Source organism: Molossus molossus, unplaced genomic scaffold (genome assembly GCF_014108415.1).
Source record: "Molossus molossus isolate mMolMol1 unplaced genomic scaffold, mMolMol1.p scaffold_m16_p_21, whole genome shotgun sequence".
Taxonomy (NCBI): domain Eukaryota; kingdom Metazoa; phylum Chordata; class Mammalia; order Chiroptera; family Molossidae; genus Molossus; species Molossus molossus.
This window is the reverse complement of record NW_023425357.1, coordinates 27,537,934-27,554,591: the sequence shown is the minus strand read 5'-3', so window position 1 is coordinate 27,554,591 and position 16,658 is coordinate 27,537,934. Positions and strand designations below refer to the sequence as shown.

The following is a 16,658-nucleotide window of genomic DNA, read 5'->3' as shown; positions in this document are numbered from 1 at the left end:
CATTACGCTCCGTGGCGACACTGGAGGCCGTCGGCTCCTCCGGGGTGCTGAGTCTGTATCTGTGGGTTCTCAGGAGCCTGGGCAGAAGAGGATGTCGGTCTCAGACCGCAGCGGTCCTCTGGTCCAAGTCGTGTGTTTAAGGTGATATTTCCGACGTTTGTCATTTGGTTCAACACTGACAGCCGCTCCTTTCCATCACTTTCTTCGTTAGACAGCGATTCCTTCTGCGTCATCAAGTATAATGGGCCTGTATTTACTTCGCTTTTGATCATCACACTGTGAACCCCATGAGATCAGGAGCCAATCTTTGTAAGAGTTAACATCGCTTACTCTTTCCTCATTTTACATGCACACCGCCCAGTGCATCGCATGTGTGTTATGTCATTTAATCTTCATAAGGACCCTTTCCTAATATTGTACCCATTTGAGAGCTGAGGAGACTGAGGCTTAAAGAGTTAAATGAACATTCCCAGACTTGGTAGGTACCAAGTTATGTAACTTATTGTATTTTTTTTTTGGTAGTACTTATCTCAGGTGTCATTAATTAATTATTTTATCTGGAGTCAGCTTGCCTAGATTCAAATCCTGGACCAGCTGCTCGCTAGCTACACGACCTGGGGCGTATTCTTTAAGCTCCCTTGGGGTTGATTTAAATGTCTAAAATCTATAATCATTCATCTGTAATATGGGATTCTTACAGAACCCATCTCATAGGAGGCTTTTGATGATGTTTGTAGAATAGGGGTAGAAGAGAAATGCTAAGCCACAAAGAAATTCAAAAAGGAGAATCAATTATAAACATAAACATGCAGTAAAACACACATATAGGAGAGCCATTCATTTATTGTGAATTTATTATAACCACAGCAATTTCAATATTGCATTTGAGAGTCACAGCAAATAGCAGAGTGGATTAATTTAGCTGGCACTTCGTAGCTCCCACAGGCCATTAGCGTTAGTTCACTTATTTGCACGACTTAGCATACCATCGTGACCGCTTTCCAGGGAAGACTGTGCTTTTAAAATTTTTGCGTGGTGTTTGGCTATGTAAACTACGGATAAATAAAACGCATTACTCAGCCATTCCTTTATAGGGGTTTTGTACAGATAACACGAGTTAAAAAACCTGTGATGTTTTTAGGACAATGCCTGCCATACAGTATATGTCCAATAAATGGTAGCTGTTGTCACACCAGGTGGCATATTCCTACTTGGCTCTAAGCCTGGTTGCTCTTGCCCAGTCTCCTCCACTTAGATTTACGTGGCTCTTCGCATGTGCCATGTTCGTGGCCACCATGACTGGTAATGCAGGCTAACCTTCGACGCAAACAGCACAGTGAACTGGCCTGTCTGGGCATCCATGTGGGGTGGCGGAGGACAAACAGGAGGAGGCTTTACTCCTAGCCTTGCCCCACTAACTTCCTGTGGCTCAGTTTTTCTCCGCTCCAAACAGAGGGATGAGATGAGAGGTGGACTCAGTGAAATGACCTCTGCAGAAACATTCCGTGGTGTGTGATGTGCTCCCTGTTGTATATTTATGCTCGAGAAGAGGCGTGGAGAACCTGGACTCCATGGCCCCTGGGAATTTTTCATAGGTGGGCTTCAGTGCATTAAAAAAATGCCTTGAAATTGGGAGGCAGGTGAGAATGTGCCTATTTGAGGGTTTGGGCTTTTTTGTGGTTGTTTTTTCTGGGGAGGAATCTATCATTTTCATTCAGATGACTGAGTATTTGAGAAACCCTCAAAGACAGATTTATAAGCCTCTACTAACCCTGTGCTGTCCTCTGCCCAGATCGGGGACCGAGTCATGGCATTTGTCAATTACAACGCCTGGGCAGAGGTGGTCTGCACGCCAGTGGAATTTGTCTACAAGATCCCGGATGACATGAGCTTCTCCGAGGCTGCTGCCTTCCCCATGAATTTCGTCACAGCCTACATGATGCTGTTCGAAGTCGCCAATCTCCGAGAAGGGATGTCCGTGCTGGTGCACTCGGCGGGCGGCGGTGTGGTAAGTTGGCGGCTTGTGATCCCCTTCCTCGCGGTCATGATGGTGAACGTGGAGGGACACCCAGTGACAATGAGACTCCTATGTGAGCTGTGTCCATCAGCAGGGATGAACTCTATGGTTCTGGCAAGGCTCACATGAATGGAGGAAGTTGTATAGATGATTGCATTATGGATAGGGTGCGCCTGAGAGATGGTTCCTCTGGAGTTTGGGAAGGTCCCCAAGATGGCATGTTAGGACTCAGGGGGTCTCGGAGATGGTTTCTGTAAGAAGTACTCTCATCCAGCTGGTGTGGCTCAGTGGTTGAGCGTTGACCCATACACCAAGAGGTCGCTGGTTCAATTCCCGGTCAGGGCACATGCCCAGGTTGTGGGACCGATCCCCAGTGGGGAGCATGCAGGAGGCGGCCAATCGATGTCCTCTCTCATTGATGTTTCTATCTCTCTCTCCCTCTCTAAAATCAATAAAGGGGGAAAAAAAAAAGAGGCACTCTGTCTTGGCATTGCAGTGAGCTGTTTCCATCAGTCACTCTGAGCTGCCTCATGGTCCCGCACTACTGTTATTTGAAATGCCAAAATGGTGGATGATCTACTCTTTCAATACATTGCCACGAATTCGAGATGGTTCCCATGTTAATGACATCCTTATTCATTTGTACTTGGTTGTATTTTCTAGGGTGGGAGAGAGGGAGACAGATTGTACTCGCATGATGGAAATTTTACATACATTGGGAGGGGAGTTGCACAGGCGACGTCATCCGTCAGGGGTGTCTTTGACAAGGGGGAAAGTGATGGAGCTAGGAGCTGCTGCTCCGGAGTACAGGGATGGCAGGAACTTCTTCCATGGTTCGGATGTGTCTCGCGGACAGGCCCTGAGTGCACACTGCACACCAGCTACATGGCAAGCACTCTGTTCCCGACATGGTCTACTGTGGTTGGAGGGGAACTCCAGTCTTTCTGAGGGTGAGAGGTATCACTCATTAATTCAACAAGTATTTATTGAACATATACTATGTTCTGGCCTGTGTGGGTGAGAGATCAAGACAAGAAGTCCTGATATACCACTAGTAGGGTTGGAGAGGTTCTCACCGTTGGTGATGCTATGGTGTGATGAACTCATCAGAAATGTGAAGTCATACGCTTGGTCTACCTTGAAGATATTTTCTCTGGAGGTCATGCTAACGTTGATTTTTAAAAATATTGACTTTTTACTGTTATCAGAACCCTCCGTAGTATAAAGCATATTTCTGTTTTCCCTTTCTGACACGACAAGCTCACAGATAAAAAGCTGGAAGGCAACGAGATGAACTTTTAGGAATGCCTCAAGAATATCTTCAATCATTTTAGCAAATTTGCTCATGTCTTTTGACCATGAGTAAAGATACAATAAAAGCTAAACACCCCTTAGAAAAGAAATAGATTTCAGTGCCAGCTAATGTGCTAACAGCAAGCAAGCCATTTAAAATTCTGGCATTTACGATTTTAGTGTGCTCAGCACGCAAAGCGTTGGAGACTTGTTTGCATATTATCAACGTAAGCGGCAGTCTTTACGATGATGCTAAGCCCCGTTCTGCTGAGATTCAGTGTTTAAACATTGGTACCAATCATGCTTCCTTTCGTGGTGTTATACTCTTCATTTGAATTGGTTTCTGGAGCAAAGACTATGTGTCAGAGGCACGTGTCTCACAAGACAGAAAAAAATCTCTGGAAATAAAAGTTTGTACTATGCCTTTTTCTGGGCTTACAGACATTACAACTATAAGAACTAAACTGTGAAACAGATGAAGGAACTGGGGAAATGGGACAATAAGGGTGGGAAAATAAGTTGGCACACACAATGCAGGCTCTGATGTCCTAAGGCTTTGCTGAAGACGGACAATAGTCTCGGTACTTCACTTCCTATACTGAGTGCAAATAGGGGACAATAACCAGCTACGTGAGCTAGTATTCACTGGGAGGAAATAAACCAGTTATTACAGAGAATCATAACTAGTACCAAGTTCTGAGACCTGGGGACTATTTCTTGGTGATTTCTTGTGAGAAATGTATGCAGAAGTGTAATGAACATCCTCAACAAAATTGTGACACTGAATGCTATTATTTCCTCGATTCTTTTCCTTAAGGTGTATCTCTAGCATAGTCTAACAGCACCAGAGTAAAGCAAAATAGAGTGAAAGCAAATATCCTGGGGCCAGAGGAAGTAGTCTGACTTAGTCTGCTGCCAGTTGAAAGGTGTGGTTGGACGGCCCATCTCTCAGGGGACTGGGTCTCCTTGAAGGGTTTCTCCCACCCAAGATTTGATGGGTGGTGTGAAGCACTGAGTTCAGGGTTCCAGTAAAGGAATCACTTCTGGCCAAGTGCACATTTACGTGAACATTCAACCAAGCGGTAGTGGAGTTGATGCCGTCTCACAAAATCTAAGGAGTCCGAAGGAGAATCCAGACCATTCCACTGCCCCACCGTGAAAGACCAATGAGTCACCCTCAGACAGAAATAAATTCCTTCCCAGAAGACAACCAGTTACTGCTCTTGTGGTGGAATAGACTCCCTGGGAGCTCTTTTCATGCATTTTCTGTGTTACCCTGGGGGCGAATGAGGATGCTTCCCATCACTGTCGGACAAACCAGATCATTGTAGCTGCTGGGACTGTGGCAGGCGGGGTGACACCCTCACCCCTCCCTCTCATAGACACCCATGTCCTAATTACTGGCACCTGTGAGCATGATACTTGACAGGGAAAAGGGAATTTTGCAGATGCGATTAAGGTAAGAACCTGGAGGTGGAGAGATTGTCCTGGATTATCCTGATGAGCCCAGTGCAGTCACATGGGTCCTTAAAGATAGAAGAGGGAGGGAGGAGGGTTAGAGGGAGATTTAAAGATGCTGCACTGGTAGCTTTGATGACGGAGAAAACACCATGAGCCAAGGAATGTGAGTGGCCTTCAAATGCTGGAAGGGACAAGGAAATGGATTCTATCCATAGAGCTTTCAGAAGGAACCCAGCCCTGCCAACACCTTGGTTTTAGCCTAGTGAGGCCCGTTTTGGACTTCTGGTCTCCAGAACCATATTCCTGGTCAGGGCGCATGCCCAGGTTGTGGGGGTTTTCTTGTGTGTGTGGTGATTTTTTTTTTTTTTTTTTGAGCCACACAGTTTGTGGTAATTTGTTATAGCAGCAACAGGAAACTAATACAGATGTTTTTGAGCCACTCAGTTTGTGGTAATTTGTTATAGCAGCAACAGGAAACTAATACAGACGTTTTCTCTGGGCTGCCTTCCTTTTCACTGTGGAGCCCCAGAGGCCTGGAGTAGAGCAAGTAGCAGAACCAGGAATCATACCCTAATCTGGCTGATTCCCAAGGCTATTTATTCTCTTTCCATTTTACAACCTAGAATGGTGGGAGAACCCAAGGCTTTCATTCCTTCACTTATTCACGTGTTTAACAAGTATCTGTTCAACTTCCACCCAGTGCCAATGGCAGATATTTTATTTTATAGTGTAGGTGAGGATCTTCTTTTTTTCTTAATTGAATTACTGGGATTACATTGGTTAATAAAATTATACAGGTTACAAGTGTACAATTCTATAATACATCATCTGTATATTGTATTTTGTGTCCACCATTCAAAGTGTAGTCTCCTTCCGTCACCATTTATCCCCCCTTTACCTTCTACCTGTCTCCAACCCCCGTTGCCTCTGGAAATCTCCATACTGTTGTCTGTATCTTTGAGGTTTATTTTTGTTTGTTTGTTTTTGCTTGATCCCTTCCTCTATTTCACCGGACCCCTCAGCCCCTCCCCTCTCTGACAGCTGTCAGTCTGCTCTCTGTATCTATGAGTCTGTTTCTATTTTGTTTCTATTTTGTTTACTTTATAAGTGAAATCATATGGTATTTTCTCTGACTGGCTTATATCATTTAGCATAATATCCTCTAGGTCTATTCATGCTGTAATGAAAGGTAAGATTTTCCTCTTTTTTTATGGCCAAGTAGTATTCCACTGTGTAAATGTACCACAGCTCTTTTATCCACTCATCTACTGATGGACACTTGGGCTGCTTCCAAATCTTGGTTATTGTAAATAGGGCTTCAATGGACATAGAGATACATATATTCTTTCAAATTGGTGTTTCAGGTTTCTTTGGATATATTTTCAGAAGTGGAATTGCTGGGTCATAAGGCAGTTCCATTTTTAATTTTTTGAAGAAACTCCATACTGTTTTCCACGGTGGCTGCAGCAGTCTGCATTTCCACCAGCAGTGCACGAGGGTTCCCCTCCACATCCTCGCCAACACTTGCTGTTTGTGGATTTATTGATGATAGCCATTCTGACAGGTGTGAAGTGATAACTCATTGTAGTTTCCATTCGCATTTCTCTGATGATTAATGATGCTGAGCATTTTTTCCTATGTCTGTTGGCCATCTGCATGTCCTCTTTGGAGACGTGTCTGTTCAGGTCCTTTGCCCAGTTTTTAATTCGGTTGCTTTTTTGATGTTGCGTTGTTTGAGTTCTTTATAAATTTTGGATATTAACGTTTTATCAGATGTATCATGGGTGAACATATTCTCCCTTTTAGTGGGTTGTTTTTTCATTTTGTTGATGGTTTCCTTTGGTGTACAAAACCTTTTTAGTTTGATCTAGTCCCATGTATTGATTTTTTTTTCTTTTGCTTCCTTTGCCCAAGGAGATTATCAGAAAAAATATTGCTGCGAGAAATGTCTGAGTAAGCATAGACATTTTAAAGAGCCAAAAGATTGTGGGCCAGGTACATATTTCCTGACTCGGTGTTGAAGAGGTGACAAGAAGGATAAACCTACTTATAGGTTTAGGAGACTTTATTTAGGAGACTAAAATCTCCTAAATTGAGTTAATAGTATGTGTGCAGTTCTAATGGCACCAAGACTTCTGTCTAATTTTTATCAAAGTCTGGGATGGAGAATTTGCAAACAGAATGTGACAAATGCCAGCCTTAAACTGTAATTTTGAAGGTAACTTTAATATAGTGTAAGAAAGTAATTTGATCCAGAGCAGGTTACTTTTTCAGTGGAAATGCCCAGTGTCGACTCATCTTTGAAGACACTGTTTTCCTCTGACAATAGCAGAACCAGTCTGAAAGGGTCATGCCCCTAATCATATCTTTTGAACCTGGTTGACAAGAGGCTTATAGCTCTGGCCAGTGTGGCACAGTGGTTAGCATGTCAGCCCCAACACCAAAGGGTCACGGGTTCGATACCTGATCAAGGGTACATACCTGGGTTGCACGTTCAACCCCTGGCCCAGTTGGTGAGCATATGGGAGGCAACCAATTGATGTCTGTTTCTCTCACAACATTGTTTCTCTCTCTCTAATCTTTTCCACTTTCTAAAAACAAAAAAAAATCAATGGAAAAATGTCCTTGGGTGAGGATTAACAAAAAGAAAAAAGAAAGAAAGAAAAAGAAAATGGACTTGCAATCTCTTAAAGGAAAAGTAACAAAATAAGCAATAAGCAACAAAATGGGGCTCCTGTTAGGAATTTCAAGATGAGAGTCAGCTAATCCCATTTCATGAGCTGCTCTGGCTTTGGGCATCTTGACTGGGAATGTGCTCAGGTTTTGGAGAGTAGTATTACTGTTTCTATGTGGTTATTTGCACCTATGTGTGACATTTGCATTTTTCAGGTTTTAGAGTTCTTTTACCTTTTCATCATCTCATCTGAACAGAGACAGTAGTGGTCTGATTAGGGCCACAGATCTTGGAAAGGAAAGCAGAACTTAATTTTTAGATCGAGGTCAATGGCTACTGTTCAATGATTAAATTCTGCTCATTATGGATAGGGCATCCAGTGTCATTCAAATCACTTCAAAGGAGAAAGCACAGAAAGGAGGTGTGGAATCTATAGAGGGGGGCAATGAGACCCCCCAATCTCATATAAGGGCTCATATGCTGATGGTCCTCCCTGAATGACTGGTTAACCATACATTGTGTTAACATTAAATTGGGAGAGCTTGGGCTGAGTAGGAATACTTAGAGTGTTGGAGGGGCTGAACATATTGGCGAGTCATTCAATTTAGGCAGAAAAGACATGACCATCTAAAAAATCAGTGTAGGAGAATATTTTGTTGAGACAAAACCATTCTTGATCATTGAAAGGCACCGACATCTACCCAGCTACCCAAGCCAGCCACTCAAGAATGGTGGTTAGCTCTTCTCCAAAATGTTACAAGTTTCCAAATCCTATGAGTCATTTCTTTCTTCCTCCTTCTTCTCCTTCTTCTTCTTCTTCTTCTTCTTCTTCTTCTTCTTCTTCTTCTTCTTCTTCTTCTTCTTTTAGAGAGAGAGAAGAAGGGAGAGGGAGAGAAAGATAGAAACATTGATATGAGAGAAACATCAATTGGCCGACTCCTGTATGCCCTGCACTGGGGATCAAGCCCGCAACCTGGTCTCGTGCCCTGATGGGAATTGAATCGGCGACTTCTTGGTCCATGGGACAACACTCAACCAACTGAGCCAAAGCAGCCAGCCTCATTTCTTTATTCTTTCCTTCATCCAAAATATATGTAGTAAAGGTTCACTCGGTTCAAGACATTGAATAAGGCACCCAGTATTCAAGAAAATACAACAGATTTTCTTTCAGTAAGAAGCTTCATAAACCAAAGGTGGGTATATAAATCAAATGATCACATGAATAATTGCCAAGTGCTATAAAAGGGAGATACAAGCTGATATGAGTGCTTATAATAGGAACCTGAGCTGGGATAGAGGTAAAGGATGAAATCAGGGAAGACTTCTCCAAGGAAGTGGCATTTGTGCTAATGGCCATTCAAGAGAATTAGAGATGGGGGCCAGATAGGCTTTCATATAAAGAATTCCAGATAGTTCCAGATAGCCTGGCCAGTGTGGCTCAGTGTTTGAGCGCCGACCCATGCACCAAGAGGTTGCTGGTTCGATTCCTGGTCAGGACACACGCCCAGGTTGTGGGCCCGATCCCCAGTGGGGTGTGTGCAGGAGGCAGCCAGTCGATGTTCTCTCTCATCCATGTTTCTCTCTCTCTCTCCTTCTCTCTAACATTAATAAAGAAAAAAGAAAAACTAAAAGAATTCCAGATAATGGGACATTTCTTACATCTTTCTGCCCCTCCCTGTCCCATCAACTGTCGTTTTCTTTTGGCCCCAGAATCTCTCATCCAGATCACTGCTGCGTGCATCTCACTGGCTTCCTGCCTGCAGTCTCCTGTCTAAGTCAGCCCTGTGCTCAAGCCAGAGTGGTTTTCCCGTCACACCAATCTGCTCTCGTCACTCCCTGCCTGCAATCGACAGAGACCCCCACTGTTGTCAAGATAAAGTTCTCCTTAGCTTCTTGGCACAAATGGGCCCTATCTGTCTGTCTGTCCCCAGCTTCCATAGGGGTGTGGCTGAGATGCTGCCCACCAACCTCTGTGCTCTCGTTCTGTAGATAAAGTTGCAGCTGATAGGTGGCTGCCCAGCCAGGGACTGCATTTTTAAGCCACCTTCCCTACCTCTGCCCCTCCATCGAGCTGGGGCATGCATCGGAGCCTGTGCCAATGGGGTGAGGGCAAGGCCATGTGATAGGTATCACTTCCAGGCCAGTCCCTTCTCATGAGACCCTCCGTGCGCTCTCTCCTCCCGGTTTCCTGGCAGATGTCAAGGTCGACCCAGGGAGCATGTTACAGATGGCAGTGCCTGCACCCTCCCAGGAACCTCAATAATTGCACTTCCATCCCCTGTCTCATCTCTGCTCCATTGCTATTTAGACTTTATGTGAGAAAGAAGAAGAAAGTAACTCCTACTATTTTAACTACTGACTTTCCACGGGTTACTTGTTATAGCAGCTCGCATTCCCTTACTGCACGCACGGGGCGTTGGCTCCTCCCCCTCTCCAAGCTGCACCTTCCCTGTCCCTTTGCTCTCCTACGGGCAATGGCCAAGGCAGGGCCCTGGAGTCAGACAGTCTATGTCCAAAGCCCACTTCCTCGGGCGAGCTTCTCAACTTCTCCATTTCCTCATTCACATAATGGGAAGAATAACGATACATTTATTCCTCAGAGGGTTTCGATGCGTGTTCAATGAGCTTATGTGTAGGAAGCACTTAACATAGGCCCAGGCACTCCTTACTCCTTTTGTGCCCGTTTCCTGCCTCCTAGAAATGCAGTAAACATGTGTGAATCAATAAGCTGTTATAAGCCATTTTTCTAGGCTCTAGAAAAGTGATCTGCTGAGCTAAGGAGGGCCTTGTTATTGCATTAATCCCAGGGGACAAATTCCTAGTGGTCTTGCAAATTTCTACTTATTAGGCCGTTTTTGGTGCCCTTGCTCATGCCATCCCACGTTCTGAATATCCTTCCCAGATTTTTCGTCTGTATCTGATGTGCATTATTAGTTGAATGGAGTCCCTTCTTCATGGCCCCTGTGGCTGCCCAGCCAGTGTCGCCTCTGTCATCCCATGTCCAGCTATACTCAGGCTGTAGCCTTCAGCTAGCAGGTGCAGGCGTGAGATTTTAGAGCAGAAAGGAAACGAAGGTGGGTCCCAGCTGGTGTCAAACACTAGCGGTGTGCTAGACTCTCGGAGAACATTATTCATTTCGTTCTTACAACACCCCTCCCCCACGGGATGGTATGTGATCAGTTCATGACTTTTAGAGTGAGGCTCCCTGGATTTAACCCCAGCTCCATCTTCCCAGCCACTCTAAGACTCAGTTTCCTCATCTGTAAAGCGGGATGATAGTAGTGTCAACATTAGAAGGTACCTTTGAATTTGGAGCATGCTTAGCCTATGATAAACACCAGTGGAATTTAGCTATTTTAATTTTCCAGGTTAATTAAGAGGTTCGGTGTTGGTATTTTATTCAAATTTATCTTTATTGTTGAAAGTATTACAGATATGCCTCATTTTTCCCCCACTGACACTGAGTAGGGGGGTCATATTTGAACCCAAATATCCAGTGCCAGGAACTCCTGATCCAGTGTCCTTAGCACTAAAAGCCCAGCAGTGACCTCAGAAACATCTGCACTGCCCTTGTTTCTTCTGCCTGCCCCACCCTGTGCCCCGGGATAAGGGGGACTTCATTAGAGCAAAGACCTCGTGGTCCCCAGGGGCCTGCAACTATAGGAAACGGAACCTCTGAAAGTTTAAGGAGAACAGAGTGGCCCTATCTTATCCTTCATGAATAGTCATAGGGATGAGGATCAACTGTATCTCAGCATCTGCAGGAAGGGCCCCAGGCTGGGACTCGCTAGAATGGATAAGACCCTAGTTCTCTAACGGATGACCCCGAGAAATAGGTCCTCACCTTCTAAACTGTCAAAGATGCTTCTGAGACAAGACATGAAGATACTTCCCTGCTTCTGGAAATCTCTGATACTGGAGGCAGTGCCTGGACTTCTTGCACGTCACCGATGTGTCTGAGGTTAAGACAAACTGTATCTAAAAACGCCGCTTCGAAGCTGTGTCTATGCCAGCAAGAGCCTCACTTAATTTTTATTCTAGATGCTTTTAACTCCTGTAGAGCAAATCATGACTGGTCAAAAAACAAACAAACAAACAAACAAACAAAAAACCCAATCTTTATTATAAACACTATAAAGGTTAAATTTAGACTCTGAGACAGGATTCCTTCCTTCAATATTAGCAGAATTAATATCTCAGTTCACAAGGGGATAAGAGCTGAAATAGAGTGAGTTCAGCAGTTTCCATACACTGTCTGTGAGGTAGATGCTATTACACCCTCATTGCAGTGGAAGACACTGAGACACAGAGAGGTTAAGTAACTTGCTCCAGGTCACGCAGCGAGGCAGAGGAAGAGCTGGTGTGTGATCTCTGAACACAGAGCCCATGTGTTTGAGTGCAGGGCTGTGCGGACAGGTGGGCAGTGCTGAAAGTAGCTCAGCTTCTACTTAGATTGAGCTGAATGGCTTCCATGTCAGTGGCTTTGCTGATGGACTTTCTTCCCCAGGTACCGAGGCCCACCGGGGGTTACTCAGGAGCCGAGGGATCCTCAGAAGGGAGGGAGCTTCCACGGACACAGCTGACTTCTCAGAAGTCCATCAGCTTCAGCACTGGAGCTGTCCTTGGTGCTAACTATCCGGCTGAAATAAGACTCAGGCTGCCATGTCCGTGAAGGCAGGGATGGTGTGATCTCATCATCCCTGCATCCTGAGCACTGAGCCCAGTGGTACTTGAAAAATATTTGTAGAGGAAATGAAGAAAGAAAGAGAAAGGAGAAAGAAAGGGGCCGAAAAGGCAGCATGTAAGTTATGGAGACAGTATGGAACCTAAGGGCCCAGATTCTGGAAATCCAAAGGCTGTTTTCATCTTATGGTCTCTGGTTTCCAGGTGAGAGAGCTAGAACAAGAACTTTAACTTCCTTGGGCCTTGTTTCTTCATCTGTAAAATTGGGTATAACACCCGGCTCATAGTTTTTATATGGTGTTTTAAAAGAGGATTATGTCATGAGCTTAGAATACTGTCTGGCACCAAGCAAACTCATATGTCAGCTGCTCTTTCACCTACTGTTATCGTCATGTTATTATGACCTTATCTGATCAGAGAATATTACTCAGTGTTTTTCTGGCATTTATAGCCAGACTCAAAAGAGCAGCAAATAGGACAGCCGATTGGCGGCCGGTTGTTGAAACTTTGGAACCAGGGGCAGATAAAGCCGACCTCCACTCCCTCTGCGTATCTTCCCGACAGCCAGGAGGGGTTATCACACAAGCCCCTTTCCAAACATCACTCTCCTCAAACACGTATGACATCATCAGACTTTAAGGAAAATGTAGCCCTGTAGTTTCAGTCCTTGGACATGCACCAAGAACTCTAAACACAAGGACTCGTCTTTGCTGAGTTTACATGACTCCGAGGACCCATCACTTCCCCAGCAACATACCTGAAAGGCCACAGTTGCTTTTCAGAATATCATTGACCTTATTAAGATGAAAGATCAGTTCAGTGGGGAAAGATGAGATACATAACAAGAAGCAGCCTTGTCTGTTCTCATAGGCACCCACAGGCTGTCAGCCATAGCCCTGGGTATCCTAGCCCCCAGGCTGGCCTCTGGTCACTCTGATTGTGTCCATCCTGCAGCTTCACCATGATAAACTCAGCAGTGTCCCTGGTGATGCTGTCAGTCTGCCTCCAGGGTGGGGAACTGTTTTTCTGCCAAGGGTCATTTGGATATTTGTAACATCATTCGTGGGCCATATAAAATGAACAACTTAAAAATTAGCCTGTTGTATTTGGTCAGGCTCATTTGGTGAGGCGTGTGATGTTAGCTGGTACTGATTTCGAGGGCCTTCTATGGCCACAGGCCAGATGTTCCCCACCCCTGAACCTACATACAAACTTCCTTATCTTTTACTCCTCTCATCAGCACCCCTTCCCCTAAGCCTTTGCCCCACCATGATCCCCTTGTTTAAATTCTTAGGGTCAGAGAAGCAGTTAACAACAGTCTTTAAGCGTTCAGTCTTTGGAGGAGACTTCCTGGATTTGAATCCTGATTTCTGTGACATTACTCAGCTGTGCTCTCATTTCCTCGTGTTTAACGTTGTCGTTATACTTCGCTCATAGGATTGGGAGTCTCGAATGAATCAGTAAGTGCAAAGCATTACAGTGCTTGAACATAATAAGTACTCAATAAATGTTACTTAATGAAACTGTAGTAGGTGCTGGGGTGTGCCATCCAGAACCCCCTTGAGGACTACGGTCCTCATTTCCCCTAGTGGCCAGTCTACTTAGCTACTGATGACTCGCAGCTGTATCCCTCTCAAGGGGAAGAGAGTCGCCTCGCTCAGGGGGTACCCACATCTCATCATTGTTGGGTGCAGGACTACAGAAGCCCAGTTCCCTTCCTCAATGGAGACACCCTGAAGGGCCAGCCCCTCTTCGGAGCTCCTCGTGGTACTGGCTAAAGCATCCCTTGCAGCAACGACAGCTGAGCTTCTCTCTGGCCAGTCTTCCTCCCCTCACTCCTTTGTAGATGATGTGCCCAAGAGTACCCCCCAGTAAACACCCTGCATGTAGGTCTCCAATCAGAGTCCTTTTCCAGGGACCCTGGCCTATGACAATTATTGTGGTGACCGTTTTGATTATCGGGCATCCTTTCTGCAGCCCGTGCACACCTGCTTGCCTCCCTGGTCCACTGGTTGAAATCCCCAGTGATGGCCCTCATTCAGACCTTGCTCCTCCGCCTTGTGCTCACTTAGTTCAGGAAGCTTATCTTCTTTATGAGAATCCTCCCTGTTGTCTAGAACTCTGCTGAGTGCCCAGAAGAAGCTAATAAATGCTAATGGGTTGAGTAAGTGGGTAGACAAGGGAGCTGGTGAATACTTGTTCCTAACTAAACCACTTGTGTTTCTCTCGGTATTAATAAACCCAGAATGCGTGCCAGCCCAAATAACGTCACGACATGGCCTTGAACTGCTCAGCCAGGCCCCAGGCTTTACCCCTACGGTGGGATTTGCTGGAGAGGGAAGTAAAGTTATTCTGGGCTCAGCCTGAACAAGAGAACTCAAAACGTTAAAGGTGTATTTCTCTTTATGTGGGTAAGTTACTCCATCTCTCAGAACCTCAGTTTCCTTATCTTTTTTTTTTTTTTATCATCCTCACCCGAGGACATTTTTCCATTTTTTGTACAGACAGTGTGGGAGGGAGAGAGAGGAGGAGAGAGAGAGAGAGAAACATCGATGTGAAGGGACACATCGAGTGGTCGCCACCCGCACAACCAACCAGGGCCAGGGACAAACCGCAACCGAGGTACGTGCCCTTAGCGGGAACCGAACCTGGGTCTTTCCGGACCGCAGGCCGACGCTCCAACCGCTGAGCCAAACCGGCCAGGGCATCAGTTTCCTTATCTTTATAATGAGGATTAAAATGGTGATGTGAGTGATCAGTAACTTAATTCATATAGAGCAGAAGTTTCCAAAGGATGGTCCCTGGACCATCAGCATCACCTGGGAATGTGTTAGAAATGCATGTTCTTTGTCCCCACCCTAGACCTATTATGGAATCAGAAACTCTAGGATAGGGTTAACAATCTGTGTTTTAACAACCCCACTGGGAGACCCCAGTGCATGTTCAAGTTTGGGAGCCAAAGATCAGAGAGCTTAGAACAGAGCCTGACACTCAGAAGTTGAGGAGGAATTAGGTATCAGTGTCATTATGTGATGGTGCTTTGTAATGCACAATAAGTGCAGATTTAAGGAATATACTTGTATTCATTTTAATCTGTTTGTATATGCTAGTTTATTCTTATTATGATTTAAAGGTTTAGAGTCTTAGAAGTCAGACCAACCTGCATTTGCATCCCAGATTCAACAATTGACTTGACCTTAACCAGGTTGCTTTTAAAAAACTGTTATTTTTCAATTACAGTTTACGTTCAATATTATTTCCAGGTGTACAGCATAGTGGTTAAGACAATCATATACTTTACAAAGTGACCTCCTCGATCTTTCAAGTTGCTTAATCTCTCCACGGCTTAATTTCCTTGTGAATAAAATTGGCATAATGACACCACCCTCCTAAGGCTGTTTTGAGGTTAAAAGGATGATTGAGAGAATCCTGAGCACAGTGCCAGCCCCGAGTGAGCATGCAGTAAACAGTGCCTGTAATTATGTCCAAATCATACCCCACCTCAGACATACGAGGTACTGGAATAATTATCTCGCACACATTTTTATGTTTGCAAATAAAAGCAGATGTGCAACCCAGCTTATTGTGTGGGGAGGGTGAGCAGGGAAATCATTATAAAATGGCTCCTGGGATGAATGGTTATTTCAAAATCTCTCAGTACCAAACCAGTGAACTCAGCCACGTCTGAGCTTTCTGATGCCCAGCTTCTCTGGCTGCTCGCCCAGCTGGGGAACGGGCTGACGCTTCGCTGGAGCATGAAGTCAGTAGGTAGAGCACCAGTAATACACATTCGTGGAAAATGCCAAGAACACCTATAAGGAGTATTTGGACACTTAAGGGTCCTATTCATCCTCCTTGGTTTAATTTTTCATTTTGTGTCCATAAAGGCCATCTGGCATTCATGTCCGTGTTCCTCAGCGTGGAGCAGGCATTCCATTTTTCACAGGGTGGTAGTAGAGTGTAGTGGTTAGGGCTGTGGATGGAGCAGGTGTGGGCTCAAACCCTGACCCTCATTCTCATTTGTGAAATGAGAAAACAAATTTAACATATATCAAGTACCCAGCACAGGGTCTGGCACATACTACCTACTTAGCTATTTTTAATTCTACTTTTGGAAATGATGTTGTTAGACTATTCAGCATGGATTTAAAGAGGCAAAAAGTCCAATTACACAAGCATGCTTGGTTATGCGCTATTTTTCCTTTGGGTTAAATCACGGTCACAATAACTCCACTCTCAAACCCAGAGCAAGCTGCACAGATTTACAAGTTAACCATTAAGTCAAATGGTCCTCCTCTACAACCATAATGTCTTTTTCAAGAGTATTTCTCATTTTATTTATTTTCTGTATTGATTTTAAAGAGAGAGGAAGGGCAAGGGGGAGAGAGAAACATCGATGAGAGAGAACATTGCTTGGTCGCCTCCTGCATGCCCCCCACTGGGGATCCGGCACACAACCTGGGCATGTGTCCCGACCGGGACTCGATCCTGTGATCTCTTGATGCATGGGTCAGCGCTCAGCCGCTGAGC

The 16,658-nt window shown here is 44.9% G+C and overlaps 1 protein-coding gene across 1 annotated transcript in view; it reads left to right on the top strand.

Moving 5' to 3' along the window:
• VAT1L (vesicle amine transport 1 like) overlaps window positions 1–16,658 on the top strand; it is a 164,841-nt gene that overhangs the window by 28,181 nt on the left and 120,002 nt on the right. The window contains exon 3 of the mRNA XM_036275024.1: window positions 1,793–2,008. Coding sequence (XP_036130917.1) covers window positions 1,793–2,008 — 216 coding nt within the window. The remainder of the gene's footprint in view (window positions 1–1,792; window positions 2,009–16,658) is intronic.